Here is a 20,319-nt window from a genome sequence, read left to right as displayed (position 1 = left end):
AGTCATGTAATTTTATTTAGAAAACCATGGAGTCGAAGTCATGGCGATTGTTATCACAGATGTAGGTGCTACACAGGTAACTACCTTGAGCTGCTAGAGAAACCAAGCACTGCTCTATGCTGCAGTGCAGTGATACAGGGAACTGCCTATGGTTTGAAAGTTAACTTTCTACACATCCCTGTCTGTAACACAATTTCTAAGTGGATTTTTATTCAATATGCTTTGCCAAAACTATTCAAAATGTAATATTCAATGTGCTTTTCAGAAATGATTAAGAACTATCAGCTAAAATTTTGCCTTCAGAGCAAACCTGGAGGAGTGATCTACACTCATTGTTTTTCAAGGCTGATACCACTATGGCCCTAATTAGGCTGTTGAGCTGCACCCGCACAAATAGGCTCTGAGATTATGAGTTGCTGATTACTGCTCTTTCTTTTTTAGGACCTTCTGCAGATCATTATCCAAATTCTTTTCATTTCATGCTCTATGTTAACTTCATTATTTTCAATTCCTAAGTAAGTTGAATCTAGTCTTAAAGATGCTACTTGCTTTCAAGACATGCATCAAGTTGGGGATATAATTCTTATATTTACCCTCAAGGATGATAAGAATGCCATTCCCCATCCTTTACTAGATTGTTTTCGCCAGACACAAGAAATTTGCAAAGCTAGATTCATTCTGATAATGGCGATTTTTGGAGGATAACTGCAGATCAATACCAAATCCACAACTTTTAATTTCTGATTTTTTCATGAGATACCTCTGTAAAAATTGCGAGTTTCTTCTTACTCTGGAATAAAATCACTTGACCCATCCAACATGGAACAAGCCAATCACTGACAATGAAGTGTTAGAAAAAGTAAATGTTGCAAACTGCAGAGCAAGGAATCGGGCAGCTAACCATTTTGAGTCTGAAGAAGTAAAGAAGGGCATATCATAGTTCAAAGGACGTGGTCAGCTTGTTTGTGGATCTTGAAGTGGCCCATTGATTTTGGCTTTCCTTGGGTTGATCAGTGATAGAAATGGAATATACATGTGGAGTATTGTTTCTCTGGGTCTAAGATGAATTTGGTTATTACCTTGTTTGATCAGGTCTGCCTGTTTAGTTCTACAATGCTCTCAAGTAAGAGGCTAGCATTGAGGTATAGCCTGTGTTGATTATAGTGCTAGTTTGAGTCTGAGTCAGGTCTTGGCTCTAATTTGATCTACGTCATTCCTTTTCCTTAAAATCTTCACAAAGCAGCTGTAATCTAAGGATTTGAAGTAATCTGAAAGAATGATAAGGGTAGGCCCTTTGCCTTAACAGGAAGAACAGGGTATTATGGATGTGGGTCTCAACTTTGTTGAAAGGCAGGCCAAGATTCAGTGCCAGACCTATGGCGGTTTCTGGGACCCTAGCTTTGTTATGCATGTCAGTGTGTTAGTGTTTTATTTCAAATGAAAGAAACAATGAAAGAGAAGCATATCCTGAAACAATCAAGAGGTAAAAATGAAAATTATTCCAATATTTCATAAGAGCACTTTTATTCAGACCTCCCTTTCCTTGGAGGTATGAGCTTGGGGAAAACGGTATAAAGGACCATTTGGAAACAGCAGGGCGAGCAGGTGTGTTTGACCAGTATTGTGGGTAGTGGTGGAGCGGGTTCACTTTGTGTTAGCTTACAATTCTGATTGATACCAGCGGTGTCTGTTGGGAATCCTCTGGGAACCCGGACATTACTTTTAGTTAGAGTGAGGTAAGGCCTTTTGGTTCTGCTCTGCTTTCTACGGCTTCTACAGGCGGCTCTGATACAACAAACTGTGGTAATCCTCCTTTTCCGTAAGGAGTGGCTGTGTTTCTTCAGAAGGCTGCTTCCTCTTGCGACGGCACAGCAGACCAACGAATGTTGCCAGCACCGCAGTAAGGACCGCTCCTACCACAGCTGCTCCAATGAGCCAGGGCCAGATGCGACCGGCTTGTTCCAACAAGGGCTGAATATAGCCTTGAAAAAAATCTGTGTCTGAAACAGAAACACAGCCCAATGCTTTTACTGTTGTTACCAATACAACTAACCCCACCATCTTCATCTTTGCGTGGGACTTTGCAATCAAACACTTGGGTTCGGATACCAGTGTGTCACTGCCTGTTACGGCCCAAAACTCACCTCTGCATCAGTGTAGAAAAATATAAGTGATTTAAAAAGACAAAATTCTTAAGGCTTATAGACAACATCTATTTATTAGTGCCTGGTGGGAATTGTGGATTCAATTAAAGGTTAGCTGTTGTTTACCGTTCAAGTTGCTGATTTTATAGCAAATCTAATTACCTACAGGATACTGCTGTATTATTAATGCTTCAGTCAGGGTCTTAGGGTTGTTGCACATTCACTGACTATATAATACTTGGAAATGTTTAGTAATCTCAGAATGCTCCCCAGGACTCCATGGCATTTGGGCAATCTCTGAATTCTTATAGGTCACAGTTTTAAATCTTAAAGAAACAGATTTTAGCTAAATCATGTAAGAAAGTAAGCAAAGAGATGAAACACTGCTTGGTTTAAATGTGAATAACACTTACATTTTTAAAATAATGAAAACGTTAGATATGAATTTGACCCCAAATGTGATTATATTTTCCCAGAAGGTAGAAGAAATGGGAATTATAAGACAAGAAGACTTACTACAACTAAAGATGTTATTCACTAAATGTGCATTGTGCTGGAGTTGAAATGTGGCTAAGAAGCTGAGCCAGCCGTACTTCTTAATCTGTGCAAAATAGGGGAAGATCAGAAAAATGCCGGAGGAGAAGAAAGCTAGAAAATGCAAGGAAAGAGACCTAGTCTTCAGGCACTCAGTGCTTTGCATCTTGCTGTGTTAGTCTCAACAACTTTTCCACCTTTTCCATTATTTAAATTTGCCTATCTTCTCTAGGTTATATAAACCAATAACTTCCTTTTAATGTAGTCTTGTGCACAGGGAGTTTCCATAATTTACACTTGAAGATGTCCTAAAGTTTTGAAAAATTAAGTATCTTCATAGAAGATTCTGGAATTACAGATAAACAATATTAACAAAAATGGAATCCAAAAATCAAAGGAAAAAAGAAATATTAATTAAGCATCTTGGGAATAATAGCTAGCAGCATGAAATAAAATTTAAAATGAGAAACTCACTATTCCCCATAAATATGATAACCTTCAGAAAGATTAGATATATTCTTTTTGCAACGAGGAGAACTTGTCAAAAATACTTTTATATTGAAATCTAATATTAAAGATAAAAGTTTTTTGGATTAACTGGAGAATGCAGTGCCTAAGTCTTAATTCTTGCTTTTTGTTCCCCTGTCTCTGGGACCTGTCTTCTTGTCAGTTGTGGCTAAGACACATCTAAAACCCTTAGAATTCATTAAGCATAATTTAGATAATACTGGCACTGTTTAGAAAGTAAGGCTTGCAAAAAGTTAATGTTATTTATATAATGAAAACATCTATATCTTTACATATTAAATCTTGAAGAATGAAATCCAGCAGAGCAAAAATAAAAATGAAAATGTAGAAAGTATTAAACATGAAATACAGTGTTTTTAACAGTTAAAATCATCTTAAAAATTGGACAGTCTCTAGCATAGATTACTGTTGCTTTCTTAACACACAGTATTAAGCTCACTACATTTATTTTTTTAAAAATCGATTTACTTATTTGAAAGGCAAAACATTCATAAGTGTGCATGCCAGAGAAAGAGGCATGCAGGTTGCAGGCCAAGAGCTCCATCTTGTACTAAAATATGGGTGTCAGGGGCCAAAATAATAAGGCCACTCCCTTATGTTGTCCATTAGTTGTTTCCCAGGTGAAGCAAAAGGAAGCTGGATCAGAAGTGGAACAACCAGGACTCCCATGGCACTCTGAAGTGAGGTGCTGGCATCACAGGCCACACCTTAACTTACTGTGCCACATGCCAGCCTCAATACATAATACATTTTAAACATCCAAAGATATGCAGGATACATAGAGGTTGGATTCTTTATTAGGAGAGATCTGCCTTAAATGCTTTCACGATTTTAAAAGGCTATTTCCATTTATTCAAATTTTTATTCAACTCCAGCCATTCCAAGTGATCTCAGTATTTACTGTCACTAAGGGATTACCTGTTTTAAAACATTCTTATTTCCTAATGGCTTGAAATTAAAATTCAACTTCTTTCTCAGCTTTTTAGTCTTGAATTATGACACTTCATCTTCTTACTGTTTCTTAGTCTCATTTTTTTCTGTCAATTTTTTTAAAGATTTATTTATTTTTATTACAAAGTTGGATATACAGAGAGGAGGAGAGACATAGAGGAAGATCCTGTCTGATGATTCACTCCCCAAGTGAGCGCAAAGGCCAGTGCTGTGCCAATCCGGAGCCAGGAGCCAGGAACTTCTCCAGGTCTCCCATGCGGGTGCAAGGACCCAAGGCCTTGGGCCATCCTCGACTGCTTTCCCAGGCCACAAGCAGGGAGCTGGATGGGAAGTGGAGCTTCCGGGATTAGAACCGGCGCCCATATGGGATTCCAGCGAGTTAATGAGATGAGAAGAGAAAGGAGCGAAAGTTCCTGACCACTGGCTTGCAATCCTAGATGACCTCAGCCACCAGGGTTGGACCAGGCTGAAGCCAGGAGCCATTTCTGGCAGTTTTGGCTGCTGAGACACAAGGCAGACCCCTCCCTTGGGATCTTGTTACTGCGTTTCCATTGGCCTCTCTTCTGTCATATTGCTAGCTTCAGAAATAGAACTTCATGGGTTGTTAGAGAGATTGGCACATTTCTAAATAAGTCATTAGATAAGTACTTACTATCTTTTTCACTATTGTTTCTGTGAAGTTACAGACTAATGTTTACCAACAGTATCTGTGGTATCTAGGACATTGCTTTGTTTAACATAATTATTCAATAAACATATATAAAAGAATAATACATAAAGTAAATATATATTGACCCGGCATGATAGAATCCTTGATACTGTTTTTAAAAATATATTTAAACTTAACCTGGGTATTGAGAGCGTGCCATTTTTCAAGGAAGTTTCATTTATACTCAAACTGATTTATTTCTTTTAACTCATTCCAGGTACCATTTAATATATGGGACAGATTTGCAAGATAAAAATGATGTTGTGCAACTTGGAGCATAGATGGAAAGGGGACAGTCATTTGTATAAAAATTATAAAGTTGGGATTAATTTGACTACAAAATTATTTCATATCTGACAATTTGACAAATGAAGAAATAAGATCATTATTTTGATATTGACAACAGCAAGTTCAAAAGCATGGGCCATGAGGATCTGGCAAATTCTGGAAATAGAAACAGGAACTAAACTGCAAAATCCTACATGATGGGTCTTTTAAAGATAGTTAGCAATGTGCTCCTTTCTTTGTGTGCTATGGCTTTTATAGACAACTTGAGAATGCCCCTCTTATTCATAAAATGCTCCTGTTTCACTACTGCTCTGTCTTCTCAAAATGCTCATTCTCAGAGTCTCTAGATTAGGGAAAAAAAAGTTATCTTCTATGCAACTATTTTAGTACCTTTGCATAATGTAAAAAGCTTACTCAAACCTATATGTGCATAACTGATGGTTCCCCTAAGAGTTGACTGGTAAAATACAGGTTCCCCTGTTTGCTGTAAATATTAGTTCTGCTATTCCACAGAGTAGATATTCAGGCTGTGGTAATTTATGTTACATTTATGTCTTCTTGTCTATGAAAGGAAAAATAAATACAGTAGTCATGAAGATTTAAGGAAATAATATAAAAAGCAGATCTGGTGGCTAGCGGCTAAGGTACTGCTTTCACATTCTGGCATCCCATATGGGCACTGGTTCTAATCCTATTGGCCGTCCTTCCCATCCAGCTCTCTGCTTGTGACCTGGGAGAGCAGTTGAGGATGGCCCACAGCCCTGGGACCCTGCACCCACGAGGGAGACTGGAAAGAAGCTCCAGGCTGCTGGCTTCAGATCCGCTCAGCTCTGGCCATTGTGGGACAAAAGATCTTCCTCCCTGTCTCTCTTCTTCTCTGTATATCTGACTTTCCAATAAAAATAATTCTTTTAAAAAATTACAAAAAATAAAAATACAGATAGTATTTGTAAAAATGTTCCTGGCACATAAAAAGGCTATTCTGAAATCATAGAATTTCTCTCTCAATGTAATGTTCCATTGTCTGTGCGATTCAGATAGGAGAATCCAGGCTTCCCTGAATACACCATGCACATTCTACTTCTACCTGTTGTTCTTGGTATTCTTTTCATTTAGAAAATTCTGTCCTTTTCTGTCTGCCACTTGCCCACACATTCTTCTATGCCTCGCCTTATCCTTTCAGATTGGACTATTCAGAAGTCATTGTTTTCTCCTTTGCACTCCTACAAGATTTTAAGATTTTTTTCATTGCACATAAACAGCCTGGTATTTTGTACATTTTTATATAATTGCCTCAATTCCATGTTGTATTTGGAGCTTCTTGAGCTCTGGAACCATGTGCCACTCATTAATATATTACTGGAGTTGATTACAAGTGGTAGAAAGCTAGTAAATTTTGTTGATTTTGCTTTCCATAGGTTTTTATTTAGGTTATAAATTATATAGATAATGGCTCTAATGAAATATCAATGCTTACTGAGTCCTCTAGCCCTCTGTTGTGCTGTATTGGGTAGCTAATACTTGTGTGTTGGAGTGAAAGCATTGTGTAATGAGATGAGGACGTTCTCCTGGAATTCAAATCTGCCCCCTTCTACATTAGTGTTTGATTCTGGGGAAATGATTTAAATTCACTTTGAATCTGCAGCCTTCATATTTTTTTTCATGGCAAGACTATTTAATATATGGTTGCATAACAAAGCATTTATTGAAACTGCATGTAGCAGGCATTTTTGGGGGGATTTCTATCTGTTCTGCATTTGTATATAATCCCACATTAAAGGCCAGATTAAATACTAATTCTAGTCTTTTACAGATTATCATAATCATAGTTAGGGTGCTTAACATTGTAATAGGTATAGTGATTGTCATCATTAATTAGGCTAAAAATTTTCACAAATATATCACGAAATAATTCCCAAATGTTCTTTATGATTACTTTATGCTGTCTTGCTTTAGGTGTTTTTCATGTATCACTCTCACAAAGTCAAGGAAATGATGAAAATTTCCTAAGGTCACATAGCAGTCAGGTGATAAGAACTTTGTTTCTAGTGCTGTTCCTGTGATTGGCATGTACACAATGTCTTATATTGAATGGATAGAAATTTAAAAATCCTGCCAATTTGTTACAAGTAGTAATCTGGTGATAAAATAAGGATTCTAATGCACTTTTCTGACTTAAAAATTAGAGGTTAACTTTGATGAAACATAAGGTTTTATACTATCTCAAAAGAAGTTGGTCACATTATATTCAGCAATTCATCTGACAGAAATTGAACTTTACCTGAATCTTGTAAATAGCTGTATTCATAGCCCAGATCTCTAGAGGAGGTAAAGAAATCACCATTTCTATAGAGAGGTATAAAAGGAACCATATAGGATTCCCGGTTATGCCCAATTGGTGCGTTGGCTGCTGGATAAACTTCTTGAAGTGGTTGGTGCCTCCGGAGCCACTGTTCAAAAATACTGCAGAAAAAAAGTGATATTAACACTCAGAAAAGAATTCCTGATGGAAGAAATGTTTTTAAATTCTTAAAATAACAAGGCTTTTATTAAAACTGAAAAACCTGGACATATATTAAATATGTTCCTCATACTCAAAATATTTTACAAAATTCCAGTTTGCACTGTCAAGCTCTGAAGAAACTCATTCATTTGAAAGGAATATTGAGAACAATTAAAAAAAAACATACTTTCTTAGGAGATGAATGAAGCATACACAAAAGGTCTAGAATCTTCAAAATGCTATGCATAATTATTGATAGTGAAGTCATCACTTCCAATAGATTTCCCAAGAAAGTCTAAAGAAAGATCATATAAAGCTGAATTGGAAACAAATTTTTTATTGGATCGTTTTTTTTGGTCATGGTAGTGGGCAGCGGGATGGGAGGATGGGATAGAATCCAGTTATTTCAGCTTGTGTGGCATTTAATGAAATATATTCATAATGTGCCTCATGAGACACAAAAGCTCACCTCAAATGGTAGAATAGAGGCTGCTACCTTGCTCCTTAGTTTTCCAGAAAGCAAGACGATGACATCATTCATGTACTACTAAATATTCATCCATGCCTTTCAGACAGGAAATAGTGATACCAAGGAGCAAAGACCATGGAAACTACTCTAGTAGTGGGTAATGAGGATTGCCAAACACCTAAAATGTGGATCCAGTAGGTTTTCAAATGTGGTACCTGTCTTTTCCCTTTTCCCACTTATTTCTGAACTTCCTCCTCCAGGATTTTGTGGATTATGATGTATTCTCTTAACGATTCTTTTCTTGTTCAAATAAGGCAACATTGATTTGTATGGCATGCGAGTTTTGGGACAAGAGCTTAAAAACTAAATGTTCAAAATGTACAGCAAGAATGGAGTAATAAATTGTAGAGCTTAGAGTGGACAGTTAAAAGTTTATCAAAGAGAATGGCTTTGTGCAAATATTGTCAGACTGCATGAGATTGAGGGGAAAAATTAAGAACAGACATCATTTTAGGAATTTGTCTTTTTCTTACGTTTTGTTGTGACTTCAGTACTATTCTTTACATGATAATCCCATGATTTGTTTATTACATATAATCTGGACAACACAAATAAGCAAAAGAAAATCATATATTTACCGTACATTTGTTTTAACTCATTTTTGAAACATGCTTATATAACTTTCACATTTTTTTAACCAAGAAAAAAATTGTCTAACTGGTAATGTTCTCTAAAAAAGTTTAGGTGGAGGCAGCAAGAGTTTGTGTACCGGTTAAGATGTTATTTGGGTTGCTACATCCAATATTGGAGTTCCTAGGTTCAAGTTCTTATTATAATTGTTGCTTTTATCTAATATACATTCTTGGATATTATAGGTGATAGCACCAATGCTTGGGTTTCAGCTCCCCGTGTAGGAGACCCAGATTGAGTTCCTAGGTCCTAACTTTGTTCTGGACCATCCTTGATCACTGAAAGCATTTGGGGTGTGAGCCAGCCAATGGGAATTGTGCATTTTCTGCCTTTCATAAAACAAATATGCAATTTCCAAACATTTTGTTATATCTCGTATTTTAAGCTGCTAAATTTATTTTGAATGAGAAGTTCTCCAGTAACCAATATCTTTTCATTTTGACTATTAAACTTTTAATGATTTGAGAGCAGATGAATATACAAAGTGCTACAACATAAAGGCTTGAGGCACATGTGTACCTTTTGTCAATTGAGAAAAATCACCTTTGTTCAATTTGTAAATACTTTTGTTTCTGCTAAGAAATTAAAATTCTTTGCAAATAGGACAAGAACATCAAATTCTGAGCACCAAAATTTAATGGATGAAACCATTAATGTGTGCACTCAGCCTACCAACCTTTCAAAATGAAAGTATTAATCTTGATTAAATGCTTCATCATTGACTCTCATCTTCAGTTCACTTTGTAAAGCCATGTCTAGAATGACTCACATTGGAATACTTATGCTTAACTTAGATAAGCAAACTGACATGAGGGGAAAAATTAGCCTGTTAAAGATTTATTTAAACTGCACCTAGACAGTTTTCTAGAAATCTGAACTACAATGAAATTCACAGCAGAGGAATTGAGAAAAATTAAAGGTGGCTATAGATGGAAACATGGTAGATGTGTTTCACATAAATACAGAACTTAGAGCTTCAGATCAGACATGTGAAGACACTGGTCACTACCACGTTTCCATTAAAAATGTAAGACAAATTGTAAATCAGCAACTTTTCTTAGACCCAGTAGTGAACTAAAAACAGGACAGACAGTCAACAACATCCCAGCTGGGGAGATAAGTATATCTAGAGTGACACAGCTGGGATTTGCTTAAAAGGCACAGAAGCAGCTGGATCCATATAATGACAGGACCTGTTTATACATGTTAATGACTAGTTGGACACAGACTGCACTAGGGGTGATCATGAGAAACTCCTGCAGGCTACAGTGTTAGGGGAATTGCCACATATGTTTGAGTTTATGCATACACAGAAAAAAATCTCACTTGGCTCTATGAGCGAGAGGAAGAAAGGAATCATGTTGGAATTAGCATAGATGCTTCTCTATAACCCCAGAGGAAATGACTTTAACAGAGATTTATCCCAGCTGGTGAAAGGAATTTTGTGAGGCAGCCCCTTTTCAAGCTTGCTGTATCACCTAAAGGGAAAGGGAGAGGGGGACATGCTTGACACTACTCTATTAGAAATGCTGCATTCAGGGAAGGGACCATGAGACAGTACCGGAGGAGGAAGGAAATCCCACATCAGGTGAACACCTGTGAAGCTTATAGCACCAAGATATTGGTCACAAGAAGGCTGATTCAGAGTATTTTACAAAACTTCAGATTTTACCATCATGCCAACAGAGTTCCAGGGTAACAATAGTGGATTACACCCAAAAGTTACTGACACAACTGTCTCTAATGATGAGTGTATAGGAAAGAATTAAATCAAGATTGGACACAAAAATAAACACTAGGAAATAGGAGGCTTCTGGCATGTGAGGCTACAGTAAACCTTAGATGCAGCCTAAATCCTTGAGACATCAGTATAAATCCCAACGTGAAAGGCATGTTTACCTTGGTCCCTGTGTCTTGATGAAACATGTTTGATTTGCAGTAAGAATTACAAGGCACGCCAAAAGGCAAGGAGAAAGAACAAAGGAATCATAATCCAACTCACACACGGTTAGGATGTTAGAATGATCATCAGACATGGAGTTCTAAAAACTTATAATTAATATGTTGAGCTCTAATGGAAAAAGTAAACAACATGCAAGAACAGATGGATAGTGTAAACAAATGTAAACTCTAAAACAGAAGAAGTCAGAAACACTACATTGGTTAAAAAAAAATGACTTTAATGGTCTTCCCAATTGACATGATACAGTTTAGAAAGGAATCGGCAAGTTTGGAGTTCAGCAGATCCTTCCCAACATGAAATGCAAAGGGAAAAGGAATAATAAAACAACTGATGCAGGATAATTTCAAAGATGTGATGTATACATAATGAAATACCAGAACAATGAGTGGATGTTGCATACTAAAGATTTTCTGATCAGAAGAACTAGGGTCTCATGAAGAAATAATGGATTCTAAGACTGGGCAGTAAATACAAATGTATGTCAAAGAAGAAAACCATAGAGATGTAGAATTAAAAAGGTTTTTCAGATGTTAAAAAAAATAAAATCCATGTAGAGTCTTTCCATAGCCATATTTCCATTAACGGTTTGAAAACTGCTCACACACATACACACGCATGCACATACACACAAACACAGTCAAAATTGTTTGCCTCAGGGCCCGGCACAATGGCTCAAGGAGCTAATCATTCCATTATAAGCACCAGCATCCCATATGGGCACCTGTTTGTGTCTAGGCAGCTCCATTTTTCATCCAGCTTCCTCTTTCTGGCCTGGGAAAGCAGTTGAGAATGGTCTAAAGCCTTGGGACCCATGTAGGATCCTGGAAGAAACTCTTGGCTCCTGGCTTTGGATCAGATCAGCTCTGGCAATTGCAGCCATTTGGGGAGTGAACCAGTGGAAGAAAATCTTCCTCTTTGTCTCGCCTTCTCTCTGTAAATCTGCCTTTCCAATTAAAAAAACTAAATCTTTCAAAAATTTAAATAATAAAACAAAATGGTTTGCCTCGATAATACAACTTTATCAATCTGTTTTTTCAGCTTTTTGAATACTGTCCTAAACAGATGAGCGCTGAAGCTCTTGCAGTATCAGAAGTAAAAGTATGACAGCAGTGGCATCACAAGGTTAGAGGTAGGTCAAGGTCTTAGGAGCCAAGTGTAATCATTTGCCAATGCTTAAACAGTTTGAACCACAAAATAAAGTAGTATTGATATATAACCCAAAATATAAGGTAAATATAGTTGAGTCCCATTTATATAAATCTATCTATATATTTATTACATATATAATATAAATTTATTTAGAGAAGTAAATAAATTTAAGGAAATACACAGGTCTATCTACTATACAGAATAATTCCAAATAATCTGGCAGATATTCTACCAATGAGTAGTGGTATAAAAAATCCCTACTGATATCCAAACATTGCAGCGAAGATAATGGTGGAGTTATTAGTCACCTGGGAAACCCAACAACCAGCCTGTCTGACAAGTGACCAAGTTTCACATCAAGAATGCTAAGTTGGTGATAGGCACTAATGATTTGATGTGAAAGGCTTGATCCTTTCCCGAGATGATCTTTCTCCAACAACATACAGTCCCAGTGTAATCATGAAGAAAATCTCAGATCCCAACTGAGGGACATTTCAAAATCTTAATAGTACTCCTTCACACTGCCAAAGTCACAGGAAAAAAGTAATTCTGAAAAACTGTGACAGCCTGGAAGTGACTAAGGAAATAAGATTAAATATATCATCCTGAATGAATTGATGGAATAGAAAAGTGTACTGGGTGTCCACTAAATAATCTGAATAAAGTGTGAATTTATGTTAATAGTAATGTTACCAATAGTTACTGGTTGTGACAAATAGGTATAGGATATGTGTAAACACTATTCTCTCTACACAAAAGTCCCACAATCCCACAAGTAAAAACCTATTCTAAAATATTTTTTAAAACAATAAACAAATCCTAATTCATTTGTGTTTTTAGGAACTTTTTAAATTATATCCTCGACTACTAACTTGACAAAAATATTATGTATGCATATGAAAAAGCACATTTTCATTCATTTTTACCTAAATGGGTGAATATATTTTGAGCAACTATAATAAATACCTGTGCCAGGCATTGTTGGCATTCCCTGTCTCCGATCCTTACAGTACAGAGAGGCAAATTCTCATCAGTAATTTTGACAGCACCACAGTAACAGAATTGGAAGGGGAGGCCTCATCTAGTTTGAAGTCTCAGGAAGAATCTTTGATGGTGCATTTAAATCAAGAGTTGTGGAAGGAATATTTGGAGAAGTGATACAAGACTGTTTCTGAAAGATAGAATAGAATTTGCAAGGGGCCTTTGATGTAAAGTGCAAAACAAATTCTTCTGGTTATGTAGAGCAACGAGAAAATAGTTTCAGATGAAGCTGAAGGGGGTAAACTAACCAACTTCAGCACGTCAGTAGAATCCGTGTTAGAAATTTTTAAGGAATATAGAAAGTCACCACTATATCTGTGGTGGCTGCTGCTAATAACTCAATGTGCTATGCTGAATTATTCTATAGACACATCATTGGGAAAATGTTGCGGGATAATGATGTTTTGAACATGTGCCCCCAAAATCATGTGTTGGCAACTACCCCAAAGGCACTAGTGTTGGGAGGCAGGGCCTAAGGACAAGCAGTTAGGTCAAGGAGGGCTCTGCCGTCACAAGTGGGTTAAGGAGGCTACAGTAGGAGGGAGGGAGGGAGTTACTACGGAAGTTGGCATTTTACTAAAGTAAGCCTGGCCCCTCTTGAAATCCTGCCTTCTTGGGCTCCTTTGCCGTTTTATCTTTCACCATGGGATAAAGCACTATAAAGCTCTCATAATCTAGGACTTCACACTCTCCCAAACTGTAAAAAACAAACAAAAACCTCATGCTTTTTGTATTTACTCAGTTTTATATGCTCTGCAATAACAACAAGAATGAATTAAGATGGACAAGCAGTTGATACATGTGCAAATTATCGGAGTTAAAGAAATAAGTCCTGGACTGGTGCTGTGGCATAGCAATTAAAGCTGCAACCTGTAGTGCCAGCAGCCCATGAGGGTGCTAGCTTGGATCTTAGTTGTTTCACTTCAAATTCAGCTTCCTGCTGCAGCCCTGGGCAAGCAGCCGAGGATGGCTGAAGTCCTTGGGCCTCGGTATCCACCAAGGAGTCCTGGATGAATCTCTGGGCTTTGTACCAGCTCAGCTCCTGATGTTAGGATTGTTTGGGGGTTACCCAGTGGATGAGAGATTTTTCTCACCTTCTCTCTCTTCCTCTCTCCCATTTGCTCTGTAACTCTCACTTTCAAATTAATTAATTTAAAAAATTAGCCCAGGAAGAAATATGATGTATGGACATTTAAACAGAACAAATGAAAGGTTGTCATGAAAGATGCCATAAACATGTGTGAAATGTGGACAATAACCAAATTCAAAGAAGAGTAGAATATGCATGAGGTTAGAGGTGCATTATTCTTAGGGAAGTGTCTAACAGCCTTGGTTCCTTATGGCCACTCTTGTCACACACAGCAAAATCAGTGCTAGAACTTAATATAAGAAACTGGTTTTATTTTTTTAATTTTTTTTAATTATTTATTATTTAACTTCAGTAATTACATTGTATTATGTGACACAGTTACATAGATACTTGGGTTCTCCCCACCCCTCCCCAAACCCTCCCACCATGGTGGATTCCTCCACCTTGTTGCATAACCACAGCTCAAGTTCAGTTGAGATTTCCCCATTGCAAGCGTATACCAAACATAGAGTCCAGCATCTTATTGTCCCTAAAGAACATTTACATATAAGTTACATAGCAGAAGTTTGATATTTAAATGCTCCAGGAATTCTGTTATACCACAAACAGGATGGATATGTCTTAATAATTTCAAAAGGCAATGATTTTTATTCTTATTTTTAAAACAAATATATAAACAAAGAATGAATAAATTGTAGACATTATCCTCCTGGACTCTGGAACAAAGTATTCAAGTTCAAACTCTGTGATATTTAATTGCTCTGAAGTTTCTTAATTTATTTGTGTAGCAGATTCCTTTACTGCAAAACAGATTATAGTATGTTAGAAGTTGAATTGTATCCTTCTTCCAACATTCATGTAGAAATGCTTACTCGTAGTTCCAAAATTACTGCATTTTAAAGACATGATCTTAAGAAGTACAAAAAACAACTATAATTTAGTAATGATATAGAGGAACTAGGTGGGGGAGGGAAATTGGGGCTGGGATAAGGGAAATACCAGGAGCCTATGGAACTATATCATAAAATGATAATAATAATAAAAAAGAAGTACATAAAACAAGATCATAAATGTCAGCCCTAGTCCAATGACACTGATGTTCTTAGAAGATGAGTTTTGGGCTTCAGTAGGGATGGCTATGGAAGACCATGTGAAGATACAGGAAGATCATTGTTAACTATAGATCAAAGGTCCTTAGGAAGTCCAACCATGTGGATATCATGATCTCAGACTTCTAGCCTCCAGCGTTGTTAGACAATCAACTTCTGTTGTTTAAAGCCATCCAACCTGTGATACTATCATAGTAGCTAAGAAGTCATTCGTATTTCCCTGAAGGGATTATTAGTCACCTGAACTGAATTATTGGGTGTAAAATCATTTAGAATAATGTGTAGCATACATTTACCATTATGGTTATTAGTATTATATTATTTTTGAGGTTTTCTTTTTAGTTTTCTTTAGGTTTTTTATTTCTACTTCATCCTTTGCACCTTCAAAGTTGTAAAATTCGAGTGCTTATTGCCTTTGATTTTTACATATATGATGCTGTATTGCAATTATTTGATTTTGTGCCATGCTCTTACTAGACAGTGAATTCACTGAAAACATCAGTGTTGTTTTCTTCATTATATACAGTGCACAGATTTCACTTCTTTGAAAGACATGATCAACTCCTCATTTAGTTTCATATTTCCAGCACGAGGTGCCATTCTTACCATATGCTAGGCACCAGAGTAACTGATGTGAATCAGTGGTAATCAGTGATTCTTAAAATATTTATTGATCATCTCCAAGAATTTGTGCACAGTGGAGGGAGGAGTGGTACCACAAGGTAGTGATCTGTGCTTCCACTTGCAGTTCTGGCATCCCATCGGGGGATCTGTTCAAGTCCTGGCTTCTCTATTTCTAATTCAGCTCCCTACTTATGCCCTGGGAGAATGACTCAAGTCCTTGGGCCCCTGCATTCATGTGGGAGACTCAGAGGAAATTCCTGAACCTGATTTTGGTTCTGCTCAGTTCCAGCCACTGCAGCCATTTGAAGAGTGAACCAAAGGATGGAAAAATCTCTGTGTCTGTCCTCTCAGTAGCTCTACTTTTTGAATAAAATTCAATAATAAATCTGTTTTTAAAAGATTTATTTATTTTTATTACAAAGTCAGATATACAAGAGAGGAGGAGAGACAGAGAGGAACATCTTCCGTCCGATGATTCACGTCCCAAGTGACCACAATGGCCAGTGTTGCACTGATCCAAAGCCAGGAGCCAGGAGTTCCCTCCAGGTCTCCCACACGGATGCAGGGTCCCAAGGTTTTTGGGTTGTCCTCGACTGCTTTCCCAGGCCACAAGCAAAGGAACTGGATGGGAAATGGAGCTGCCGGGATTAGAACAGGCGCCCATATTGGATCCTGGCACATTCAAGGCGAGGATGCAAACATACATGCACACATGATCTGAACCTAATTTTTCTAACTTAATCAGGAAAAGGGAAGGAACATTGGACAGAACGTCTGGGTGGAAAATATGGAATTTTGGATTACCGTTAGGATACAGAGAGCTATTTGTTGCAATACTCACAGACCTGGAAGTGTGCCTCCTGTGCAGTTGATAGTCGATGAATATCTGTGAATAACTCTCTAGAGAGATTTCAAAGTCTGTCTCCTGAGAAGGAGACAAATGTGTTGTTTAAAACATGTATTCAGCAAATAGTTTCTTTAGCATCGGTGTCACTGGCCAATTACACACAGTATAAATGATATAGTGAGCAATAAAAAGACAGGGTTCCCACATTAAAGAGGGAAAACGACTCACTCCCGTTTATAGATGTTTGTATCTTTAATTCTTTTCGTCATTTTATTTTTTCAGTCAATGTCCAATAGCCTATATCCCATGTGAAAAGGTTATTTAAGTGCGAGAAAGCAATCTGCACTCATGGCAATGATAGCTGTAAAGGTTTAAGCTGGCATTAACATAGCTATGCATTCACATATTGAAATTCTTGTTGTGAGTATCTGACAATTCTATCTTATTTCTAGAATCTCACAGAGATGAGAATAGTATACTAGGAACTATTTCAAGGACCACACTCATAGACCACAAGCATCCATAGCTGTTTTTAAAAATTAAAGTAAAAAAATGTCAAGCAGGAAAATAGTGAAAAGCAAATCTTCATCTCCTGGCTCACTTCGCATGTGCCCACAGTAGCATCATCTCCCCCGTGGGCACTCAGTGCCTGTCTCCCAGGGGGGGTAGGAGCTCAGTCACTTGATCACTCATGACCACCTCCCAGGTCTCAGCAGGCATTGAGGTCAGGGATAGTTGTGCAGTTGAGCCCAAGTGCTTTGATATACGATGTGGGCATTTTAACCACTAGTCCCAATACAACCTCACTGTCAACCATCCATGTGACATTAATAGCATGACTTCTTTCCTCTAGGCGTGACAGGTTCACCTGCTGCTATGCACAAAGGATTGAATAGTTTTATGAAAACCCAGAGAAATTAGGAAATTATTTCTTTGCTTAGTGACATGCATCATGACCTAAAGTTCCTTGAATTCACAGATACAGCACAAGAAACTACAATTCAACCAATCAGTTTTACCTAATTTGAGCTAGGATATGTTTTGCTTCCCTGAGGGCTGTGTGAGTTTCTGTTAATAAAAGCCACTAAGATTCTCATTCATCATCTTGGATTTTTAATAGAACATTTGCTAAATCATCCATAACTATACATGGGCTGTATATGGCCTAGTTTCCGCTTCTGTTTTATAATATAAAGTAAGAAAAATAAATAGAATATTTTGAATTACATGTATTAGAATAGAGAAGAAAGTGGCAGATGAGAAAAAATGGTAAAATAATATGGATTTCAGTATAAGGTATATGGAATTATTACATGTTATACAAGTTAATATAGCTATTTAATATTGGATATGATGTGGGAAAAATACAGTGCATATAAAGACCTAGATGGAAGCATTGCATAATATGGATGTTTTTAGGAGTAGGGGATGACATTACAGGGAAGGGACCTAATGCATATAATGTGGATAAATACGTAAGGCCTATAGAAAAGTAGGAAAAGGCACAGATGTTTGTAGAGAACATAAAAAGACAAATCAGGTCATAAGTTTCTAGAACACCAGTAGCACTGTCTGCAGGATGGAAATTCTCTGAGTTCTAATGTTTCTTTCCAATGAAAAGCAAATATTCATGCATGCTGAGGAGTTTGATGTACAATAGAAACATATAGAACTAAAATGTGAAAATAACTGTAGTAATGTCAATATCATTGGAAATTTAGATGAGAAAAATGTGTTATATTACAGCCTAATGAAGATAATATGAAGCATTCTTTAGAAACAGATTCAATTAGAGTTGACAACCTGATATCTTAATTACAATAAGGAATTCTTAAGAAGCCCAAGGATAAATAGATCAAGGGACTGAAAAGTGATAATTTTCTGTAGATTTTGCTCTAAAATAGTGGCTAGATCTTGACTCATGCTTTTTTCCTATAACCTTCACCTTATATGCTTCCTCTACCATTATTTCTAAACCACTTTCCTCATAGTCTCTATTCCAACTGAAAAAATTACAAATGAAATTATTCCTTTTAAAGGCTAGTGAATATCACTCAGTCTGGAATTAAAAATAAAAAATCACCACTTTGGGCTTGGTGTAGTTGCCTAGCGGCTAAAGTCCTCACCTTGGATGCACTAGGATCCCGTATGGGCACCAGTTTTAATCCTGGCAGCCCTGCTTCCCATTCAGCTCCCTGCTTGTGGCCTGGGAAAGAAGTCGAGGATAGTCCAAAGCCTTGGGACCCTGTACCAGCATGACAGACCCAGAAGAGACTCCTGGCTTCGGATCAGAGCAGCTCCGGCTGTTGGGGCCACTTGGAGAATGAATCATTGGGTGGAAGATCTTCCTCTCTGTCTCTCCTCTTCTCTGTATATTTGACTTTCCAATAAAAATAAATCTTTTTTAAAAATCACCTGCTATAGGTAAAGAAGAAACCCATCATTCTGTTTGCTTTGAATCTTTACTCTTTGAAGTGAGATAACACCCAGGAAGCGATCCCTATTTCACACACTAAGGAGTGGTCTGGGAAAGGAAATTCTTGAAAACCATAGATAGAAGAAGACCGAAGGAGTTAGTGCTGGATTGGGTTTATAACCTGAAGGCATGTAATGACAGTGGTCATTTGAAATTTCTATAAGTGATCTAAGTTTTTAAGATCTATTTTTAAAAATGACTAGTAGTAATATTCAGAAGAATCAAAGAGTCTAATTAAGGGAAAATATGATCTTTTAAAATATTCCCACCCACACCAAGTGTCCTAACCTGAAGGTATGGCTTAGACATAGTAACAATGTTTTCAAGCTAGTACCAGGCAAGGGCCTGTGGAAAGTTTCTGGGCTTGCTGCAAGTATCATGAATAGGGGGAGCCTAGTGTGTCATCCTGGTTTGAAGTATGATGTGGTAAGGGCATTCAGGATATATGATGGACCCTCTTCTGACTTTGACTAACTCAGTTTCACAGAACTTGACAATTTGTTCTTGGATTCTGTTTCTTCTAAGTTTTCATGTGGAGAAAAAAATGTACTCACTGTATTAGATACTTGTTTTCATATTTTGTGTTATTTCCTACTATTTTCTAGACAGAACCAATTTGGAGTGAGATCTTTTGTTCAGGGTCCAATGGCTGGCTGAATTTGCGGTTTTTGGGTATTCTGCCCATTTGACATCCCTCTGTTTGCTATAGAAGTTCAAAAACACAAACTTCTTGAGTAAATAGACTACAAAGAGCTAGGCAAAATACTAATATAGTTGCTAACTGTTTCAAACAACTTGATAGAGTTTTATTTCAGTAAGAAAAGAAATCTGTGTAGAGGAGTCGGAAGAATGCTCTAAGCCAGGCATTTTCTGTCTCTAGAATTCAGTTTTGTACATCTGTCGTTACGCACATGTTCTAATCTAGGCCTTCTCATAGTTGATATGACCGTTTCTTTGTTTCCAAGTACTGATTATTGCTGATGATCTTTTGCCTTTATACAATGCATATTTAGTAATTCCTCTGATTATTAATTCTGTATCAGTTTATGATCACACCCTTATATCTCAATTATAATTTACTGTAAACCCAAAATGAATTCTCCATTCAGCATTCTTTGGATTTTTGCTCGATTATTTCCATCTTGACTCTCACCCATGGCAGTATTACTGTCATCTCTCTGTAACTGAGAGGGGAGGTGAAAAT

At 37.2% G+C, this 20,319-nt stretch overlaps 1 protein-coding gene across 1 annotated transcript in view; it reads right to left on the bottom strand.

Moving 5' to 3' along the window:
• Positions 1 to 1,567: 1,567 nt before the first annotated feature.
• The window catches only part of TYR (tyrosinase), a 65,691-nt gene continuing 46,939 nt past the window's right edge, over positions 1,568 to 20,319 (bottom strand). The window contains exons 4-5 of the mRNA XM_004590015.4: positions 7,436 to 7,617; positions 1,568 to 2,000 (exon numbers count right to left, since the gene is read on the bottom strand). Of these exons, the coding sequence (XP_004590072.2) occupies positions 1,774 to 2,000; positions 7,436 to 7,617 (409 nt within the window). The 3' untranslated portion in view covers positions 1,568 to 1,773. The remainder of the gene's footprint in view (positions 2,001 to 7,435; positions 7,618 to 20,319) is intronic.

The sequence above is a fragment of the Ochotona princeps genome, chromosome 4, assembly GCF_030435755.1.
Source record: "Ochotona princeps isolate mOchPri1 chromosome 4, mOchPri1.hap1, whole genome shotgun sequence".
Classification (NCBI taxonomy): domain Eukaryota; kingdom Metazoa; phylum Chordata; class Mammalia; order Lagomorpha; family Ochotonidae; genus Ochotona; species Ochotona princeps.
This window is presented reverse-complemented; position numbering and strand designations above follow the sequence as displayed.